Consider the following 24,668-nt stretch of genomic DNA (forward strand, 5'->3'; position numbering starts at 1 on the left):
TTTTCCCATATGTGACCTTTAAAACCATACATATAGACATAATCTGAATCTCCAACTACTGACTGGTTTGCAGTTGAACATTCACGAATAATCGACTGGAAATGGACGAATATCCGACTGGCGAATATACGAATAAAAGTAAATTAAAACAGTGTTTGTCGCATAGATACATATGTGTACATGCATAAAGAAACATTTGGCGATTAATTTTCCCATATGTGACCTTTAAAACCATACTTAAGACATAAACTGAATACCCAACTACTGACTGGTTTGCAGTTGAACATTCGCGAATAATCGACTGGAAATGGACGAATATCCGACTGGCGAATATACAAATAAAAGTAAATTAAAACAGTGTTTGTCGCATAGATACATATGTGTACATGCATAAAGAAACATTTGGCGATTAATTTTCCCATATGTGACCTTTAAAACCATAAATAAAGACATAATCTGAATACCCAACTACTGACTGGTTTGCAGTTGAACATTCGCGAATAATCGACTGGAAATGGTCGAATATCCGACTGGCGAATATACGAATAAAAGTGAATTAAAACAGTGTTTGTCGAATCCCCAACTGGCAACTAGCAGGTAGTTGAATATTTGAATCCCCAAATGGCAACTGGTAAGTAGTTGATTTTTCGAATCCCCAACTATCAACTACCAACTACCTTCCAACTTTACCGTCATGACGTTTTCATGTTGTGCGACAGTTTGGTGCGCGGTATTGTGAGCCTCGCACCCGCAACACGACCTTGTGTTTGTCTGCCACATAGCATTACTCCGACCAAAAGGAACGTACAGCACTATTTGGTTTTCACCTTTTATTCCAGTAACAAACAACAGAGTAAAACGAATAGTTTAACCTAAAAATAAAAGTCTACTTATTAGCTTGTTCAATTAAATTTAGTCACTTGTTCACACAGTTTAAGATACAAACAAACACAAAGTTTTACACAGAGAGAAAGAGAGTATAATGTCTTTCACAAAGTTACACAAAGTTGTTACGTTTTTGATTACTAAATCCTCACTATTCAAATGAAAACATGTACGTGTTTACATACTCCTAAATGTGATACAGAGTTTGATAAAATATTACAGGTGATGAATGTGGTTATCAGAACAATTAAAAATGAAATTATTTGTCTTCCAAGCAAAAAGCTGACAATGAATGTATTTTACTAAAATATCATTTAATGATTATGTAGATCCTGTCTCAATCAATATTTGAGGAAATACCATTTATATTTTATAATGATCGCCTGAAATAATTACAATTATGTTTTTATTGTTAAAAATAAAACATTTATCTGGCTGAAAATGCACGGCATAATATATGCGTATGAAGAAAATATAAAAATGAAAAATAAAGCCACCCACAAACACCGTGATTTAATTTGCTGATGGCGTATTTCATGTTGACACCGTAAATTAATTTATTTATTGCGATTTTTATATATCATTTCTTTAAATGAAAACAGAGCCATATCTTCATTACTTTTGTCTATTTCATCTCAATGCAAAGAATGGGGTGTCACATGATTTGAGCCAAAGCAGAACATAGTAATAATAAGAGCAGAAAAAAGTAATATTGACATCTTACAGGTAACACACTGGTCGAACATAAGCGCATGGACACATACTCAAAACACACATGCACATAAACGCACATATATCTTATATTACTTATTTACAAAATTCCAACTGGATATCATGTTTCGTTTTTAAATTCAATCCACTTAACTTTAATTTAGGCCTACTATCATTTTAATGCAACACGTATTACATTCATATACGCGTGCATATATTTGCAATGTTTAATAAGTAAGTATAAAAGCAAAGGGTATTTTGAATAATATAATAATAAATATATAAACACCTTAAACCTACAGGCCATGATAAACATAAATAAACAAAATGTCACTGAATCAGAATATTTGCATATTGTGTATGATATAGAACCAAGGTCTACAGAATTTTCCTCTGTTTATACTATTATTTCTTTACGTGTTTTAGGATTTCTCAAGAAATAAGACTTACTAATATAAATTAAAGTTTAAGGGTTGATTTTGATATGGGTTTTACCACGCGGAGTCAAAAATATTTGATAATAAGGAAAATAACAACAAAATAATGTAATGCACCGGTTTGTTATAAAATATTTAGGGAATTTAAAGACAATTGGTCGGTCCGTTTATTTTTTGTTGTTGATTTTTGTATGTATCTATCGAATTTTAATGGGATATTCCTCAGAAGAGTAAACTCAATGCATTTTATTCAAAAACATTGTACCATATGAATCAAAACAAGCACAAGAGTTCAAGCGAATGTCGAAAATATTTCAATGAAAATTAACTGTATGATTATATTTAAATATATATGGATAGTCTGCTCTTACGAAAAAGATTTAAGAATAAAATCAAACAACAGACACATCAAAGGTAACACCAGTTTCGAGACTAAGAATAATAATATAATGTTAATATTTTATCACTGAACAAAATCCAAGATATTGTATGATAAAATGTAAAGGCACAATTGTAGTAAGCTGGTTTATGATGTGCCTTTATATTGAAATGAAATAACTGCAGCTGAAACAGTTGTCTCAAATCTGATTAGAAATAGTGCAGATCCCATAAGTGTGTCCATGGAACTCCCAGAGTAGGACAGCTCTGGTAGTTTACAACGAAATTTATTGGCAAATCGGCATCTTGCCTTTGGCAATTCACTTGGTATAACTACTTATTTGGCCAAAATACAAACATTTAACTGAGAATGAGCAATGCATAAAACGTATAAAACCTCGAAAAGATTAAATAATATAATAACTAAATATGTTATATATGAACAATTCAAGAAAACCATGACGAGGAAGCAGCCAGTGTTCGGAGTTGTTTCTCTCGGAACTTGATAGCATCAGACATACTGTTTATCATGGTTGCCTTGACATGTTCACGGAATAGCAAATCCTTAAACTTAACGTAATTGTATATCATGTTTAAAACTTACAACGTTGTTCAATAAGCTCAAGTGAAAACAAAATTAATATTAAAATAGATAATGAACTTAATGCTTTGTTATTAAAGAAGATACACTTTTATTACCAAACAAATGCGTGCTCCTGCTTTAATCATCGTATCTATGAAAACGAGACATAAGTTCATGAAACACGATTATGGCTGTGCTCTTGCCATGGCATGTAAGAATAACCAACATTTGAAAATTAAAGTAATACAGTCTTTGAAATAGCTTGTGACAAAACATTGAATAACTTATACTTTTAATTAGTTTAGGAGCTGGCTAGCGTTGCTATAATTTTACCACTGGAAGCAAGATGGAATCTACATTATTCCAATACTGTCATTTGTAGTTGTAGCCCGGCAGCTGCCGTCCATTGCCTTGTACGGGAAGTCTAGAGCAGAATTCGTTCCATCGTTTTTCGGCATTTCTCAGTAAGTGAGAAGGCAGTGCTAGGCTCGACGTGTATTTGCCTTTTCCGCTTTCGGATCGATACGAGAGTCATCTAAACGTCTGCTTCAGCTGACACGAGGGCTGTGTAGTCCATGAAAGCATGGAAGTTGGATTATTTTCTGATACAACTATATGACTGTGTCAACTCTCGGGGAACAGGGAACCGGAAAAAGGCACTGTCACACGGATCAATTATTTGGATTAGAGATTTATTGTTCCCTTGGATTGCAAACATCTCGTCTGGGTTGAGCGTTCTGGCAATTCACGGGATTGGTATTTACAGAGGAGCACCATGGATATTTCGTTTTCTAATCCAACTTTGCCTCGCACTTAATTTTCTAATTCCTGTCTGTGACTTTAAATTGATCACTGGGAGTATATAATGAACATTTACTTACTTCAAACGATACCAGAGCTGATTTGTTGAATAGTAAGGTAGAACTTAAACATATTATCTGATTATGTATGGTATTAAAACTGTTGTGAAACAATTGTCCAGACAAAGCTGAATCAGGGCATTAGGACACTATATCTAATGTGATGGTGACTAATACACTTGTGTCACCCCTCAGAAGTCGACCATTGCGTGCGAACTGTGAATGTGATATCACGAGACGTCACGAACCTGTTACATCTTCCAAAGTTCATCGTCAGTCCATTTCAACCATTTGTAGAAACGGAGACACGCCATACAAAGTCGATGAAATCGACGAGAACTACTTTGAAACCCATGTTTGTAGATCCGTAGACGTGCAATTGTTATATCATTATTGTACAACTGACAGTCTCCAGTTTATATCGGACCGGATCCCAGGCCTCTGTATAACATGGACTGTTGCGACCGGAAGCGGCTGCTCATGGTAATGACAAGTGCATGTGCCTGTGCCGCCTTCGGGCTTCTATGTATCGCCGTGGCAACGGACTACTGGCTGTATACTATGGAGAAACTGGAGGAAGGCGTCAACGGAACCACCTACAATCGCTTCTGGTCGGGACTCTTCAGGAAATGTAAAATTGATGGTAAGATAATTGGCACGACGGGGACAATCTCCCCTGTAAATCAGTGTTTCAGGAAGCTTTAAGCTTCTTTCTGTTAAGGAACACAGTTGACATTGGTTAAATAATAATCTGACAATTTGAAAATGAGAAATTCAAATAGTGGTTTCGGAAACTGGAATAGATTTAAACAGTGTCTCAGACAAAACAATTCCAACAATCTGACCACCCACCACTGACCACCTACCACTGACCACATACCACTGACCACCCACCACTGACCACACACCACTGACCACCCACCACTGACCACCCACCACTGACGTCTCAGACTCAGTATTTATAATAAAGAAACAATTTTTTGATTTAACGAGTAAAATATATAACGTCGCCGTTAAACATTAAGTAGACTGAACTTTATGAATATCTAACTAATTACAATCCAGGTGACTAAAAAGTGGCTGTCATTGATTGCAAAACCAATAATTTAAGATAAAAGTAGGCAAAATACTATAATTTACATTCAAATGTATTCACAATTTTACAAACATGTTATTATATAAATATGCATGATTTGGCATGAACTAATTCAGTTGAAGGAAAATATTAATAAAATAAAAAACGTAACAAAATAGAATGCACGTTTATACATTCATCGATTCGCGTTTACTGCTGATTGAAAAATAACCAAACCGTAACTAACGTGCAATTATTCAATACTTCACGCATATTGGATTCATTTTGTGCCAAGAAGCAAGAAGTAAAAGGTTTCATTTGTACGTTTTTCATTGGAAGGCCGACTAATATGGCCAATATCGTCCCATCCTTGTCAAGAGATACAACCAAATCCCCAGAGCTGTTGACTTAACAGTGTCAAAGAAACATTATGCAAATCACGTGGAAGATTCTTCAATAAACGGGGAAAATATTCGAAGGGTCTGACAATTTGGAACGATGGACTGGTCGTATACTGGAGTTTACAAAGTATGTGGCACATCCAAAAGTACAACTGTCCGATCTAAACGATGTATGACATTGTTAATCAAAACAAAACATAAAATATGGTTTGACGCGGACCTGGAGCCGTATTGATAACACTTCTTAAGTCATTTCTTAACTTAAGTCGATTTCATAAAAAGTCAAATTAAACGATAAGTTCATTAAAGTGTTGTTTACCATACAAATATTTATATTCAATGAAAGTATTTCTTATATTGTAAACTTATTATATCATATAACCAGTGCGATAATTCAGAAATTGACTTCAGATGCTTTAAGATTACCGGCCCAGTGGAGTACAAAAGAACAATAAAGAAGAAGAAGATTTTATTAACAATAAGCTTACAGCCCATCAGTTACATATAATATAAACATGTACAGCATATAAACATTTCCGATAGAACAACTTTCAAAATCAATCATAATGTATAAACAAAGTAAAGGTATATCACATTTGCTTAAAATACTGAACAATAGTTAGTGGAGAAAAGTGTCTAATGTCTAAGCTGACGCATTTCAAAGCCCTTATAGACAAAACAACATAGTTTTCTAATAGTAGTTACATTTTCGCTCGAAATCAGTTCGATGAATTTAGGAATATTTGGATTGCGCCAATTATATTGCTTAATGTATACAATTCTTAATTCATGGTATTAAGGACATTCTTAGAGAAAATGGAATTCATCTTCAAATACCTCAGTATAAAACATATTAACATTTGACAGTATTTACTTCTTATGTCATAAAACAGGTTAATATATAGTAATACTGTAATACTCATCTTCTAAATTATCAATATTAAAGGTATGATAATCTCAAATTATCAAGTGTTTTTTTAACTTTTGTATTAAAACAATTTTTGAACATGACTTTCTAGAATGTTTTTGTGCAATCGTTTTGAATTAATCTTTGAGATTGCCAAATCTTGTAAGCTAACAGCCTCTACTGAGACATAATATCATGTTGTATTTAAATTCTGGATAATGCACGCCTCTAAGTAGATGGGTTTATGGAGCAACTCCAAACACAAACAGCCGCAAATCAATATTTTATTCTATAATTTCCGATTCACCGTTTTCCAGTTTATTTATAATGTTCATCAATGAGATGATGATTTTGTAAGAAACAATGTTGCCCCGAATAGAAAGATTGCATGTGTGTATAATATAAATCTGTGAAAGATATCTGACGATTCCGAGTTGACTATAATCGAGAGAATCAAGAAAAATCAACCGGAATTGATATTTGTTCGATGCTTTCATTGAGACCCTAGAGGGAAAGCCGTCTTGTAACTGTGCTGGGTTATTTAATAGAAGGAAACCACGTGCCAAATTTGGTAGCGAGTGGAAACGGTTAAGCAAACGACGTGACTAATATATGTTGACAAGAACATCGACTACGTAAAAAAAACAACAACATTTTTTGTTCAATGAATGCAGAAATCATTTCCCCATTTTTATTACATCCAACTGTGTAACACTAATAAAACAAACGTATTACATGTAGCGATAACTTACATCCCTTCATTGTCTCTTATAAAGAGAAACACCATTAGAAGGAAACTGAACACAACCATACTTACCATCGTATTTATCTAGCTTAAGATTAAGTTGCAGATTAATTTTAGTGCAATTACTAATGTTGAGATAGCTTGTCGAAATGATAGGCTTTGATACAATAAACTGCAGTTTAAAAAATAGTAATACAACCAATCCAACAGCCACTGGGCATATTATCATCAAAGATACGCTGCAAGTAGATCACGTAGTAATTTCAATTTAGCAGTTAAACTAAATGACTTTTCTATTATTATTCAAAATTTTATGAACTACTTCTATTGATCTATTGTTTTCGATGGAAAATGGCCGAGATGTTCCGAATGGGCATTTTAAAATTTGTGCCTTCGGATAAAACGGCATGTTCAGTATATCTCTTCTGGGACCAATTCCAGCGAATACATTAACCTTACCTTGTCTAAAGAAAATGAGTTACAAAATGGTCCACATTTGCTGGAATATTCAGGTTTGTAACATATACAATATTTTTCCCATTCTTTTCGTAATATTTGGGTAGAAAATATTCTATGACGCAACACCCGGCGAGCTATGAGATGTAGCTAACACTGTACTTTTAGTACTCGGCGATATATTTTAGTACTCTGTGATACATGACATGTATGAGACTAAAAAAAACTCCGTTTCGAAAAGAAAAGAAGTTTACCAATATCCATGATTCCTGGAATAATGTTCGAACTCTTCCTAATATGCGTACAAATTGAATGTTGAGGCGATACGTTTTGTTTAATGGCCCGTGAGACGATACTCGCTTAATAACATGTAGCGTTATTGAGAAACACAGTATGGTCATGTACTTTTGAAGTTTCAACCTTTGTTGTTTCAGTGGCATTCTCTATCTACAGATGATCTATCTCGTTATCCATTTCACCCAAAAATCCTTTAATTTAACCGTTATTCTACCATTAACACTATTAACGCATTTTAAACTATTTCAAACTATTTTAGTTTACAACGGTTGTGAAGAAGAGTCGCTCTCGTTGGCATCAGAATGTTTCGCGAGTGTGTGGTTATGTTTAATTGGGATAATTGGAGACCCAGAGAGAACCCACTTGTCCGGGTTGGTTACCACGAACCAATCTCACATGTATAAAAGTACAATCGCTTCCTTTGGGCATTATAAACGAATGCACCATTGATAAAAAAATAAACACAATTCAATTTCACATTTTTTCTCTCAGCTAAATGAATTTATATTTCTGTAAAAAATAAAGTAATAAATGCGCATTCTCGCATGTTTCATGTATTTCAAATTCACTAATTTATAAAGAGTCGAGTACCTTTCTTACCTATTCAGAAACATAATGTGTGTTGATTTCCGGAAGAGTATGGGACAACTATAATTAATCTTGATGCAAAAAAAGCTTGAAATTGCTTTTGCGTATTTAAATTCAAATTGTAATGCAAATGAAGTATTTTCAGTTGAAGAATATGTCTGGTACAATATAAATCTAAAGCCTGTATCGCACGATTAATTCAGGAATAAAGATAGCTTAAGCTTGTCTTAATTTAGTTAAACGTATTTATTTTCTTTCTAAAACATTTGTACTATTTGACTTGGTATGGTGTGCTGCAAGTAATTATCGGGAATCAACTAATGGTGCGTTTTGAAAGGCAAATAACATTAGCAAAATATACACTTGGGGTTTCCCAGATGAGTTCTTTATCCCTGGTTGGTAATACGAAGCCAGATAACTATAGCTAACTAAGAACATGGTCGGAATATTCGACTGATGTTCTCTAATAATTGACTTCTTTGTAGGAAAAGTACTTAAATCTCCATCAAACTTTATTTCTTGAAACACACATGACGATAAAAACAGTCCAAACACGCCAATACAGTTTTTAGAAGGACGCAACAAAGTCACCAAAGAAGGCCAAGGCAGCCAAGCCAAACAAAGCTCCCAAAAGTTGAACATTTGTTTGTACACACATGCTTAGCCATCAACATTCATCTCAAATAATAATGTTTGTATATATACCAATTTAGGTTATCCCTTTTTACAGAACTCTGTTGTTTAAAGTAGAACACTAAATGCACATTTTAATTCTTTTATCGGATACACGAGGATTTAAATTATAAGTTTTCAATTTTGAATGTATATGTGTTGTGAACGTTTCACGGGTCCGAATACCTTCAAATGCAATCTTTAATTGCATGTTGGAAGGAAATGAACAGAAGAACCTGATTTTAATATACACAATTTAGTTCCACGTGAAGGCAATAGCAGCGTCTAATATGATCTTTTCAGAGCCATAGCTTGATTAGCCATCAACTATTACCAATAAATAGACATACAGTCAATGAAATCACCACTAAATTAATTACTGCAAGTAGCCTAATTAAAATGTCAATACAGACTGTGGTCTTATCAATCACAGTACTGTACAAGCAAAGCGGGACTTCTGGATCATCAAATCCCGATCAGAATCATTAGCCCTAGACTCCTGGAGGGAACACTCAGGCACACAGTTATATAGTTTAGGTTGTACATGCAAATGTAGAAATTATGTCATAATTGAGTAATAGTTAGCATTGATATTAATCTTACCATATTTTATTTATTCCATTTTTTATCCAGCACGTGCAAAAGTGAAATTCATGGGTGCACAATTGGCCCGAATGTTTACTGGGGACTTTAAAGTTAACGAACTGATTAACCACATTGTTTTTTTTCTCCTAGATCGTTACTGCTCTGAATGTTTAGTGGATACACTAGAGCACATCTGCAATGTTCCTAACAATACTTGAGACGACTGTTTCATTTGTACTTGTTTCATTTGAATGTAACAGCACACCATCAAACAGCTCACGTTTAAAAGTTAACAAAGCTATCGTTAATCACATTGTTGACTTTAACAAAGTTCTGAACAATCGGCCCAATATAACATTACAGTTTTTACCAGAATGTTTTAGAGACGTCATTTTCTTGGAATTAAGCTTCCAGTGGTTCACATGTCACTTAACTATGAATCATAGATATATGACTATAATCTCTTTGAAAATACATATTCATGGCATATACCCTATGCTTTTTTTGCTTGGAAATATTCGTACGCTGTCAACCGTTTTACTGATACTCGAAGTTTCTGTTATGAATATAGTCTCTGTGTGCTTTGGTAACTGATTGTAACAGCACGGTTCGAGCAATAAATAGTTTCCTTTTTTATTTTAGCCCATAACTTGTCAATCAAAACTACCAAAACTAAACATTAAAGGCCTTTAAAAAAATAACCAAATGGAAAAAACCATCTGCTGTAAGCGTTACACGTTGACATATATTGTTACTTCCTGGCAAATGTTTTAGCAGATCCCGAAAGCTCCCCCAACGAATGAAGTCCACTAACGATAAGTAGTTTACAGTTCCAGAACTAACATGCATGCACACGCGTATCTAGGGTCGGGGGAACCCGACCCCCATATGGTCGAATCGAACAGGTTATATACATTTCGGTTCCGGGGAAAATGAGCCCATGTGAAATACATGTGGTTTGAGTCCATGTGAATTGCATGTGGTTTGAGTCCATGTGAATTGGTTTGAGTCCATGTGAATGACATGTGGTTTGAGTCCATGTGAATTACATGTGGTTTGAGTCCATGTGAATGACATGTGGTTTGAGTCCATGTGAATGACATGTGGTTTGAGTCCATGTGAATGACATGTGGTTTCAGTCCATGTGAATTGGTTTGAGTCCATGTGAATTACATGTGGTTTGAGTCCATGTGAATTACATGTGGTTTGAATCCATGTAAATTACATGTGGTTTGAGTCCATGTGAATTACATGTGGGTTGAGTCCATGTGAATCGCATGTGGTTTGAGTCCATGTGAATTACATGTGGGTTGAGTCCATGTGAATCGCATGTGGTTTGAGTCCATGTGAATCGCATGTGGTTTGAGTCAATGTGAATTGGTTTGAGTCCATGTGAATTACATGTGGGTTGAGTCCATGTGAATTACATGTGGTTTGAATCCATGTAAATTATATGTGGTTTGAGTCCATGTGAATTACATGTGGTTTGAATCCATGTAAATTATATGTGGTTTCAGTCCATGTGAATTACATGTGGTTTGAATCCATGTAAATTACATGTGGTTTGAGTCCATGTGAATTACATGAGGTTTGAGTCCATGTGAATTGGTTTGAGTCCATGTGAATTACATGTGGTTTGAATCCATGTAAATTATATGTGGTTTGAGTCCATGTGAATGACATGTGGTTTGAGTCCATGTGAATTACATGTGGTTTGAGTCCATGTGAATTACATGAGGTTTGAGTCCATGTGAATTGGTTTGAGTCCATGTGAATTGGTTTGAGTCCATGTGAATTACATGTGGTTTGAATCCATGTAAATTATATGTGGTTTGAGTCCATGTGAATTACATGAGGTTTGAGTCCATGTGAATTACATGTGGTTTGAGTCCATGTGAATTACATGTGGTTTGAATCCATGTAAATTATATGTGGTTTGAGTCCATGTGAATTACATGTGGTTTGAGTCCATGTGAATTACATGAGGTTTGAGTCCATGTGAATTACATGTGGTTTGAATCCATGTAAATTATATGTGGTTTGAGTCCATGTGAATCGCATGTGGCTTGAGTCCATGTGAATTACATGTGGTTTGAATCCATGTAAATTATATGTGGTTTGAGTCCATGTGAATCGCATGTGGCTTGAGTCCATGTAAATTACATGTGGTTTGAGTCCATGTGAATTACATGTGGTTTCAGTCCATGTGAATTACATGTGGGTTGAGTCCATGTGAATTACATGTGGTTTGAGTCCATGTGAATTACATTAGTTTGAGTCCATGTGAATGACATGTGGTTTGAGTCCATGTGAATGACATGTGGTTTGAGTCCATGTGAAGTACATGGCTATGTTTGAGTCGATGTGAATTACATGTGGTTTGAGTCCATATAAATTACATGTGGGTTGAGTCCAGGTGAATTACATGTGGTTTGAGTCCATGTGAATTACATGGCTATGTTTGAGTCCATGTGAATTACATGTGGTTTGAGTCCATATAAATTACATGTGGGTTGAGTCCAGGTGAATTACATGTGGTTTGAGTCGATGTGAATTATATGTGTATGTTTGTTTTCATGTAAACACTAATATATATGCCTAAGTACATGTCAATTTCATGGGTATGTTAGTCCATGTGGATAATATGTGCATGTTAAAGTCCATGTAACTGATGTATGTATGTGTGAGTCCATTTGAACAATAATACACTGCATATGTTTGAGTCCATGTTAAGTAGATCTGTATGTTTGAGTCAGTGTAAATAATGTATGTATGTTTGAGTCCATGTGAATTACATGTGTATATTTGAGTTAGTGTAAATAATGCATGTATGTTTGAGTCATTGTGAATGATATGTGCATGTTTGAGTCATTGTGAATGATATGTGTATGTTTGAGTCATTGTGAATGATATGTGTATGTTTGAGTCATTGTGAATGATATGTGCATGTTTGAGTCATTGTGAATGATATGTGCATGTTCGAGTCATTGTGAATGATATGTGGATGTTCGAGTCATTGTGAATGATATGTGCATGTTCGAGTCATTGTGAATGATATGTGCATGTTTGAGTCATTGTGAATGATATGTGCATGTTTGAGTCATTGTGAATGATATGTGGATGTTCGAGTCATTGTGAATGATATGTGCATGTTTGAGTCATTGTGAATAACATGTGTATGTTTGAGTCATTGTGAATGATATGTGCATGTTTGAGTCATTGTGAATAATATGTGGATGTTTGAGTCATTGTGAATGATATGTGCATGTTTGAGTCATTGTGAATAATATGTGGATGTTCGAGTCATTGTGAATAATATGTGGATGTTCGAGTCATTGTGAATAATATGTGGATGTTCGAGTCATTGTGAATAATATGTGGATGTTTGAGTCATTGTGAATGATATGTGGATGTTCGAGTCATTGTGAATGATATGTGCATGTTTGAGTCATTGTGAATGATATGTGTATGTTTGAGTCATTGTGAATGATATGTGTATGTTTGAGTCATTGTGAATGATATGTGCATGTTTGAGTCATTGTGAATGATATGTGTATGTTTGAGTCATTGTGAATGATATGTGCATGTTTGAGTCATTGTGAATGATATGTGCATGTTTGAGTCATTGTGAATGATATGTGCATGTTTGAGTCATTGTGAATGATATGTGTATGTTTGAGTCATTGTGAATGATATGTGCATGTTTGAGTCATTGTGAATGATATGTGTATGTTTGAATCGATGTAGAACTATGTGTATGGTTGAATCGATGTTTTCGATTGGCGTCCATGTGATTGATATGTCTACATTACAATCCTGATACATAATGTATGTATGTTTTAGTCAATATGAACAATATAGGTATGTTTGAGTACTTGTGAATCACTTATGTTTGTGTCTAAGTTAATTCCATGTGTATTCTTAGTCGAACTGAATTATATGTGAGTCGAGGGGAATAATATGTGTAAAGAGCTGTGCGTTTGAGTTGATGTGAATTAAACGTTTATGTTAAAGTGCAAACTTAAGCTACGATAAGAGTTTGTCTTCTATTCAGTCACTTAAAATAATTCCTCCAGATAATTTACGTAACAATAGTCTGAATGGACAAATACTCATTTTTTCTTGCACAATGGTTGATTTAAAAGACGCTGTGGATCAGACCCAGACCAATCTAAAACAACTATTTTCTAAGATAAAATACTAGCTGGCACACATGACGTTTTCAGTTAATCCTGGGAGCTTTATTGATGTGGAACATACAAGGAGATCTTAGGTTCTCTTAGAGCGAAAATTGGCGTGTCGGTTTGAATTATGACAAAGTTCTATGATGAACAATATATCATGACTATTCTTTCAGGTGTACACGGCGATCGGATGAATACCAATAAGAGACGTAATTACAAAAGAAAAACATGTCTATTACATATAAAATTCATTCAGTTTGCACGTAATGTTGCCATTGCAATTTGCCATTGTCTGACAATTTCTATTCGTTCCCCGTATATAATACATCTATTAGCCGAAGCCTAGTTAATCAAAAACCCGGTTTCACACATCACACTGTTTAATATCACAGAATATCCCAGTGGACTCGTGTTCTTCTTGTGAAATAAATCTCGACGACTTTGAGTCTTCGACAAGGGCCCAAGAATTGAAATAGATTAATAGGCATATACATTTTTTTTTTTAGATAATCAATAATTGCTCGAATATGTCTCTACGGCTAGACAAAGATATTTGTTATTCGAGCGCATTTGGTGTGATTTTACTTAGATCGCATTGAGCCAGACACCAGTATTTATGAAGAAGCCAAACTAGACAATGCTTTGGCTTCGTAAGGCATATAATAACTGGCTTTGATAACATCATTCTGTCAATATATACATATGAAAATACAATATTAAATAATAATAGTTTAAATTCGATTTAATGTTTAATCATGTCTTAAATATCTCGAGTCTTTGGTAATTTGTGGTAGTGACTGTAAATCAACATTCCATTGATGAAATAACACCAAATAGTAACATTTTTACAAAAACAAAGCAACAATTTGGATGTAGGAGTTGTGTCCAAAACGTTCATGGACACTTGATATAAATCAGATGTAAACTTCATGCATGTAGTCCAAATCATGTGACATATTATGATTGCTTATGTTTGAAAAATTGAATAATTTTCAAAAAAAGATGTTTATAAAAACAGAAATAAATACACCAACACACATATAAGAGTTGGAGCAAAACACATACAAACACAAGTGTGTTTCATTATCAATCATGTTATTGAATAAGCAACACACTTTTAAAGAACTTCGTATTAAGAACGTTCAATTTCTGGCTATAATGTAGCTCTTCTAGTGCATCGACTTCAATCGACTTCAAACTAACGGACAATGGCATTGGTGTTGTGAAAGGGAAGATACGTTACGCATACTTTGCTATCTAAAAGTTATAGCTGCAGACCTTTGGCAAATTACACATGTAAAACATCATACTAGCGAATTTATTCAGAATGTCTGCCCAACCCACCGAGGCTTTCATAATCGCATTTTGAATAAAGATAGAGCCGTTTCCAAGAAAGTATATCATCTTTATTGACCATAACTGTTTCTGTTACTGTTTTCAGTGTTTTCGTCCAAATATACATTTGTTTTCCACGTTTATAAAATTTGATACTTATTTATATCCAAGTACATTTGAAACATTTGTAACTTGTGTAAAAATAAAAACGTTAACACTAGTTTAAAGATTTGAAAGCAAATTATCTCTCAAATTCTGGAGAAATCAATTATTGAGACTACCAGACGCGTGCTCGTGCGATCAAACTAATAAGAACTGTAAGTAGTGCAGGGAACGGTCGGCAAGATGACACTGTACTTTGTCATGGTGCCTGAAGACGCAGATTTAAATGAAAACAATCCAGAGCTAATGAGTTGTTCCTTTATATATACTCATGAATAATTTGTTTACTAGTACAAGTAAAAGACACAAAAGCACAAAACAAGACATTTGTGCAAGTATACTTAAAGGAGACTATGTTTGAGATGTCATTGTTCCAAATATCACAAAAGTAAATGTGTTAGTGTCATTATCAAAATGTTTGTTAAACAGAAAACACAAACACAAAACACATTAATCATGTAAAGTCGCCGTTTCATTTCTTTTAGAACAATGTTTTTTATACATTATGTAGACTGATAAAAGTGTGCATTAACAAAAAAACACACTTATACTACGTATTTAATGCTTCGGCACTTATCGGGGCTAAAATGCCAAATGTCTGCACAAAATGAAAAATCAGACGTCGATTTAATAGAAATAATGTTACTTGTCACAGAATCTGATACTGATATAATATTTGGACTTTTTTAGTGCTAACATTGCATTAGTAGTTGTGAAATCACTCTTTGTTGCAAACAATATAACGTTTATGATACATCAAATGCTGCACTTGAAAACGGCAATGATAAGACGTGCTTCGTGATGGATAGATCTCTTTCCTGACACATTCAGGCGTTTTACCAATTCTAGCAGCAGACACGCTTTGTTATTAATAAAGTTGTCTGATCTTGATAAACTTCCATTTTCGCTCGTTTCTCCTAGCTTGGCATTTATAGAGGCGAAAAAACATACAATCTGGCATTTTTGTTTGTGGTAATAATCTACACTGATATTTTATCCACACATGACTCCTACAAATCATAACACTTTACATATTGGTCTTTGAATCTCATGCATCCGCGGCCGTTTCATCTAAGTAACAAAGGCGGTTTCGAGTCTTAAAGGACCTTTCCGCAGTAGTACACAGTTTAAGATACAAAATAACTCCAACAACTTTTTGATGATAAACGGCCCCAGATCTTTGATTTAATCGTTAATTATTGAATAGAAACATTCAATTTTACTTATATTTAACACAATTCGAAAACAGCTGATATAGCATAGTATAAACAATACGCTTTTTAAACTTTATAATGAAAAATATTATATTATCAGATATTGTTGAACACAATATTCAAGTTAGAGATTTATTAAACAGTTTGCATTGACTGAATTGGGTGCACAGACACACGTTTTGTTGAAAAATCGCATTATTTAACGATTAGGAAGACATTGCTTTTAATCTGCTTCAACTATTTTGTAATGCAACTATGCGGGACACATAGAGAACGGATAAATACATCTTCCTTACAAGACTTATTTAAGTTTGTCAAAGAGAGATGTTGAAGGCAGTTATTAATCGACGAAAAATATAGATCCATCTTAAACTTTTCTCTACGATCAGGTTGACTCCCTTTTTGTGTCGTAGTTTTAGTGTAGGTCAATAGACAACGCTTTTAGAACATTCGTCACAAATAATCAGAATTAAAACTTATAAAACATTTTGCACTAACTGGATTCTATTGCAACCAGTATAAACGTGGAATCAGTAATGGCATTTGGCACATTTCAGTAATATGTAGATTACGGAAAAAAAGAACTATATCTGGACTGTAGAAAAATCAGAATAAACATGTGACACAATTTGAGCAATATCTGGAGTGTAGACGAATCTGAATTAATACTTGACCTATTTGAGCATTGCATATATTGAGGACGATTCTGAATTAAACACTTGGGTCATTTATGCAATACCTGATTGTGGACGATTCTGATTTAACACTTGGGTCATTTGTGCAATACCTAATTGTGGACGATTCTGATTAACACCTGACACATATATGCAATACCTTATTGTGGAAGATTCTGATTTAACACCTGGGCCATTTGTACAATACCTAATTGTGGACGATTCTGATTAACACCTGACACATTTATGCAATACCTGATTGTGGACGATTCCGATTAACACCTGACACATTTATGCAATACCTTATTGTGGACGATTCCGATTAACACCTGACACATTTATGCAATACCTTATTGTGGACGATTCAGATTAACACCTGACACATTTATGCAATACCTTATTGTGGACGATTCTGATTAACACCTGACACATTTATGCAATACCTTATTGTGGACGATTCCGATTAACACCTGACACATTTATGCAATACCTTATTGTGGACGATTCTGATTAACACCTGACACATTTATGCAATACCTGATTGTGGACGATTCCGATTAACACCTGACACATTTATGCAATACCTGATTGTGGACGATTCCGATTAACACCTGACACATTTATGCAATACCTTATTATGGACGATTCTGATTAACACCTGACACATTTATGCAATACCTGAGTGTGGACGATTCCGATTAACACCTGACACATTTATGCAATACCTGATTGTGGACGATTCTGATTAACACCTGACACATTTATGCAATACCTGATTGTGGACGATTCTGATTAACACCTGACACATTTATGCAATACCTTATTGTGGACGATTCCGATTAACACCTGACACATTTATGCAATACCTTATTGTGGACGATTCTGATTAACACCTGACACATTTATGCAATACCTGATTGTGGACGATTCCGATTAACACCTGACACATTTATGCAATACCTTATTGTGGACGATTCTGATTAACACCTGACACATTTATGCAATACCTTATTGCGGACGATTCTGATTAACACCTGACACATTTATGCAATACCTGATTGTGGACGATTCTGATTTAACACTTGGGCCATTTGTACAATACCTGATTGTGGACGATTCTGATTTAACACTTGGGCCATTTGTACAATACCTGATTGTCGACGATTCTGATTTAACACTTGGGCCATTTGCACAATACCTGATTGTGGACGATTCTGATTTAACACTTGGGCCATTTGTACAATACCTGATTGTGGACGATTCTGAATTAACACCTGACACATTTATGCAATATCTGATCGTGGACGATTCTGATTTAACACTTGGGCCATTTGTGCAATATCTGATTGTGGACGATTCTGAATTAACACTTGGGCCATTTGTGCAATATCTGATCGTGGACGATTCTAAATTAACACTAGGGCCATTTGTGCAATATCTGATTGTGGACGATTCTGATTTAACACTTGGGCCATTTGTGCAATATCTGATTGTGGACGATTCTGAATTAACACCTGACACATTTATGCAATATCTGATCGTGGACGATTCTAAATTAACACTAGGGTCATTTGTGCAATACCTGATTGTGGACGATTCTGAATTAACACTTTGGCCATTTGTGCAATATCTGATTGTGGACGATTCTGAATTAACACTAGGGCCATTTGTGCAATACCTGATTGTGGACGATTCTGAATGAACACTTGGGCCATTTGTGCAATATCTGATTGTGGACGATTCTGAATTAATACTTGGGTCATTTATGCAATATCTGAGTTTTGGACGATTCTGAATTAACACTTGGGTCATTTGAGAAATATCTAGAGTGTGTAGAAGAAATCAGAATATACACTAGGTTTAATAAGCAACATCTGAATTGTTGAAGAGCACGTATCGACCAATTCAAACAATGCAAACATTGTGGAGGAATCTTTATGAACACTCTGCACAAATCGGTATCATGTAAATAATGTAGAAATCAGAAAGAAGGTTTTTAAGATTCAAATTATATCTTGTGTTTTGTTTAACTAGAATTGGCTCTTGTCACATGCTAAACATGTCTAGGTTCTAGACGAATCAGTTTCGCCCTTTTGACCAATAGGTATCCTGAACTGGATAATATTTCAGTAAAAACCTGAGTAAGCTTAAGTAAAAACATAACCACATAGACTGTAATACATGCTCAAGATTATTACTATCAAAGCCCGTGTTGTGTGCATTGATACGCATGTGCGTATTGTCAATGGCAACATCTCCTTCTGTAGTATTTTTTTTTATTTGAATAGCTTGAAATCATGTTGAGTTTTGTATATAAAAGAGTGTCATCATCAACGTATTCAAGACCAAATGGTACAGCATATTCAAGGAAAATACCTTGATGGCTAAGGAACACCCTATGTAAATGTAACAATGGGTATGGAATGTCTAAACATTGATATGATTTGTACGAAGCTTCAAAAAATATCTCGATACATCTGAAACATCACAAAAGTAAATTTGTTTGTCATTTTCAAAATATGTTTCCTGACACATTCAGGCGTTTTACCAAATCTAATAGCAGACACGCTTTGTTCTTAATACATTTGTCTGGTCTTGATTAACTTTCATTTTTCGCTCGATTCTCCTATCTCAAATTATTACACTCCACATATTGGTGTGTGCATCTCATGTATCCGCGGCCGTTTCATTAAATTTACAAAGAGTTTGTTATAGGCGGTCGCGACAGTACTCTACTGTTTAAATACACAATTATTCCTAGAATTCCTGATGAAACGGCCAGAGATCTTTTATATAGCTACCATATCTAACACAACTCGAATACAACATATATCAGTATAACATAATAAAACAATAGGGTTTTTAAACAATATAATTAAAAAATATCGATGATAACAGCATGCAAATACCTTATTTACCAGTTTTCATTGACTGATGTGTTTCACAATCTGTATCAATTTTGCAATTTTACAGAACAGATATATTTTCGAATAAATATGTCTTCCATACAGGTCTTATTTTCTCAAAGTGTGCTGTTGAAGGCAGCTGTTCATAGACGGAAAAAAAACTTGATCCATATTTAAATTTGATCTAAATCAAGGGCACTCATTTTTTCATAGTTTTAGTGCCTATTTTAGTGAACAATTTCAGACTACACGATATAAATGAATACTCGGTACACTTTAACGATATCTGGATTACAATAGAACCAGTATAAACGTTTGGTAAGTTTTAGCATTGAATGAAATGGGGTGGAATCAGAATTGACTTTTCGCAGATTTAAGTAATATCGAGCAATATCTGGGAATATGTAGTAATCAGAATTAACACCTGGCTTATTCGAGCAAAATCTGGATTGTAGAGAAATCAGATTAAACACTTTGCTCATTCGAGCAATATCTGGATTGTAGAGAAATCAGAATAAACACTTTGCTCATTCGAGCAATATCTGGATTGCAGAGAAATCAGAATAAACACTTTGCTCATTCGAGCAATATCTGGATTGCAGAGAAATCAGAATCAACACTTTGCTCATTCGAGCAATATCTGGATTGTAGAGAAATCAGAATCAACAGTTTGCTCATTCGAGCAATATCTGGATTGTAGAGAAATCAGATTAAACACTTTGCTCATTCGAGCAATATCTGGATTGTAGAGAAATCAGATTAAACACTTTTCTCATTCGAGCAATATCTGGATTGTAGAGAAATCAGAATAAACACCTGGCTCATTCGAGCAATATCTGGATTGTAGAGAAATCAGAATAAACACCTGGCTCATTCGAACAATGTCTGGATTATAGAGAAATCAAAATAAACACTTTGCTCATTCGAGCAATGTCTGGATTGTAGAGAAATCAAAATAAATACTTTTCTCATTCGAGCAATATCTGGATTGTAGAGAAATCAAAATAAATACGTTTCTCATTCGAGCACTATTTGGATTGTAGAGAAATTAGAATTAATACTTATCTCATTTGAGCAATATCTGGATTATAGAGAAATCAAAATAAACACTGCTTATTCGAGCAATATTTGGATTGTAGTGAAATCACATTGAACTCTTTGTTCATTCGAACAATATCTGGATTGTGTAGAAAGCAAAATTAACACTTTACCCACTTTAGATATACCTAGATTTTGGTGGAAGTCATGAGCAACACTTGGCGCAAATCAGCAATTAGTACATTGTGTAGAAATCACAGATAAGATTTGGACCATTTGAATAGTATATAGATTAATGTGGAAGTAGAACTTGCACTCGGCACATACTAGCTAATTCAAGGTTGTGGAGCAATCAGTGTTGCTCTTTCTGACCAATGTCTATACTAGACTGGATAATATTTGATCGAAATCCGGGGCAAGCTCAAGTTATATATGATCAAGACTCATTCAATGCCTATATTGCTCGGGACAAAGCATTGCCTATATTGCTCGGGACAAAGCATTGCTTGTGTACAATGACATGAACATGTGCCCATTAGTAAATTTTGTGATACCAATTCAAACACTTCCGAGTGTGTGGCTTTTTTATGTCACATGTTTTTATTCTTAAACCGACCCTTGTATCGAAGGTATTTGAAAGTCGTTAATTCTTATATGTTTTGTCTCGTAATGAATGTTTTTATTTTGCTTCTAAACATTCTTACTTCTCGTATAATTCTTTCCGGTGATTTCACTTAGCGTGTCATGAAAGACGAAGTCACTGTCATCGTCAATATACATGTGCCAACATGGGATATGTAATTGTCTTGTCTCCTTGAGAGCTTTTGTCATGGCTGGCGATCAAGCATCACATGATACTGAAACCGTAGTGGCAATCATAGAAATGCATTGATCAAACGGTACAAACGCTGCGCGGCGCGTGTCAAAGTATTTTACGGGAAACCGAGAGAACATCCATTAGTTATTATAACACGAAACTAATTTTCCGTACTACAAGTATCTAAGCAAGAAGTTTATCGGGAAGTTATTTCTTTTCGCTTCAGCAGTCTCATAAACGATCGATAATGTCATTGATAAGTGCCACAAGGGGATTTTCTATGCGCAACGGTGTAACGGAATTTTCGGATATTGGCTTAACGTCTTAGCTTCTTTTGCAGCGCCTAATGGATCGCCTAAGTCACGTGACTAGCTCACAAATCACGCTCATTTTATTGTGGGACAGTGATGAACTACTCCGAATGACATGGTTCTCCAAGAATAAACGGCTACAAATCTGTCTGTCCTAACACCAACTATTTTATTTCCACATTTCTAATACATCAACATGACACGTGCTAATGACACGTTTGGTCTCCTAGCGAGTATGCAGATTTCTCTTGAAACAAAAACACCGAATGTCAAATAACTTCTGACGGTTTGATCCATCAGTATTAAACAATAATTTAGTAAATGGCATCTGCTCTAAATGTATGCTAAATGTATACAAAGAAATGAAGACAAGTTCTGAACATTTCTCATATCACGAGAAAAAAAAGAGTATAGAAATATTTTAGTAAATAATACGCTTATCATCCCATAAACTAAGCATAGATTAGTTCAGTTTAGTTTGGTAGATATTGTAGTGTATTGTTGTATTGCTCAGTATATGCAGACATAAGACGTCAATATAGTCCGAGGTATTATTACACTCACTCAAGTTTGATAAAATATATCTGTAGTAATCAAACCAAAATGTGTAGTATTTTTATACATACAGATTCTTTTATCTTTATATATATATATTTAAATCAATAACATTCTTATACCCAGTTAACCGCTGAATATAAGTGTACTTAACCATGGTAACCCTCAACATGAACCTTGTGGTTGTACTATCTAGATATTTTATAAAGGTTATAAATTGCATCACTATTACTTATGATAAGATTGTGACATGCCATGTTTTGTTTCTATACACATTGTTGTGACGATGGAATTGAAGTCAAATAAATGTTCTGTTCTAAATATTTTGCTACAACCCCCATTTTAAATAGTGCAAAAAGTACACTGTTGCATATTAAGTATTACAAGACTCACTGGTTTAATGTGATGATTCTATTTAATATCTAATATCTACAACTCGCTAAAACTGAAAATAAATAACGAGTTGAAGCCGTTCTTCCTTACCTGGTACATTTATATTGCGTCACCATTGTTTTGTGGTTTCTTCTAGTACTTTGTGCAGCCATTAAACGGAGGTATCTGTTTCAAGCGTAGAATTGGATTTTTTTGAAATTTATGTTTGTTTCATATCGTAAAAAGTCTGTACAACATACGCTTATGTGTTATCTGAATTAACCGTCCCATTACATTATTTTTCAACATTTTTAAAATGTGTGCTAATTGGATTTTAGCCTATAGATCTCGGTGTTTGGTCTACGAAGTTCTGATGATATCTGGACAAAGTAGACAATGCCTCATACATACATCAACCTTTTCCAGACTAATTCTAGACAGATTTCAAGGTCATGGTCCAAAGTCGTTTCTTAAAAGAAATCGCCAATAATAAAATCCTCTGTCACAGACTAAGCTATGAAAACACAAAGCGACATGGGATGAATCGGTTATAGGCCAGACAGAAATGCTCGCATATACACACACTCTCATTAAAATATATATCTACATTACACCGTTACAGTCCAAGATGATTCAAACTGAAAACTATATAATTATCTAGTTTACAGTGTGCTTCAGTCTGAAAACTATGTATCAAGTATACAGCGTGCTTCAGTCTGGAAACTATGTATCAAGTATACAGCGTGTTTCAGTCTGAAAACCTTATATCAAGTATACAGCGTGCTTCAGTCTGAAAAACTTATATCAAGTATACAGTGTGCTTCAGTCTGAAAACCTTATATCAAGTATACAGTGTGCTTCAATCTGAAATCTATTTATCTAGTATACAGCGTGCTTCAGTCTGAAAACCGTATATCAAGAATATAGCGTGCTTCAGTCTGAAAACTATAGATCAAGTATACAGCGTGCTTCAATCTGAAATCTATTTATCTAGTATACAGCGTGTTTCTATCTGAAAACTAAATTATACCACACTTTTGAATGCTAGCATTTCTTAAAAGGATGGTCAGACCCTCCCTCGTTTCTGCCCGCTGCTATTGGCTGTATTATGACTTGACACCGCCGCATCCTTGTGCAGTTTAAAGAAGTTTTTAACAGCTTAAACAGGGATTTACTCTCATCAATGAATGGGACATAAAGACTAAACGAAAATAAATAAAGCCCTAAAGATATGGTTGTGTAACAACGATGCATCACAACTATAACGTTACAGGAGAGAGAAAAAAAGAATCAGCTCCATTTGAATTAGGAGAGGGGTCGACCAGGCTCTGTGTGCGTTACCTTTAGTGCAATAGCATTACCCCCACGGTTCGACTAAGAATATCATCATATCTTATAATAATCAGAGCATTGTTTGCTTGCTGGTCGGTGTGTCATAGCCCGTCACGGTTTTAACGAGCGCGGTACATTTCAACAAAAGCAACATATCCCCCGAGTGATATCATATATGTTGTTTTCCA

The 24,668-nt window shown here is 34.6% G+C and overlaps 1 protein-coding gene across 1 annotated transcript in view; it reads left to right on the forward strand.

Annotated features, from left to right (window-relative positions):
- Window positions 1-3,476: 3,476 nt before the first annotated feature.
- LOC128220763 (voltage-dependent calcium channel gamma-5 subunit-like) overlaps window positions 3,477-24,668 on the forward strand; it is a 59,318-nt gene continuing 38,126 nt past the window's right edge. Inside the window, exon 1 of the mRNA XM_052929292.1 lies at window positions 3,477-4,497. Within this exon, the coding sequence (XP_052785252.1) occupies window positions 4,305-4,497 (193 nt within the window). The 5' untranslated portion in view covers window positions 3,477-4,304. The remainder of the gene's footprint in view (window positions 4,498-24,668) is intronic.

The sequence above is a fragment of the Mya arenaria genome, chromosome 2 (genome assembly GCF_026914265.1).
Source record: "Mya arenaria isolate MELC-2E11 chromosome 2, ASM2691426v1".
In the NCBI taxonomy this organism is placed as follows: Eukaryota; Metazoa; Mollusca; class Bivalvia; order Myida; family Myidae; genus Mya; species Mya arenaria.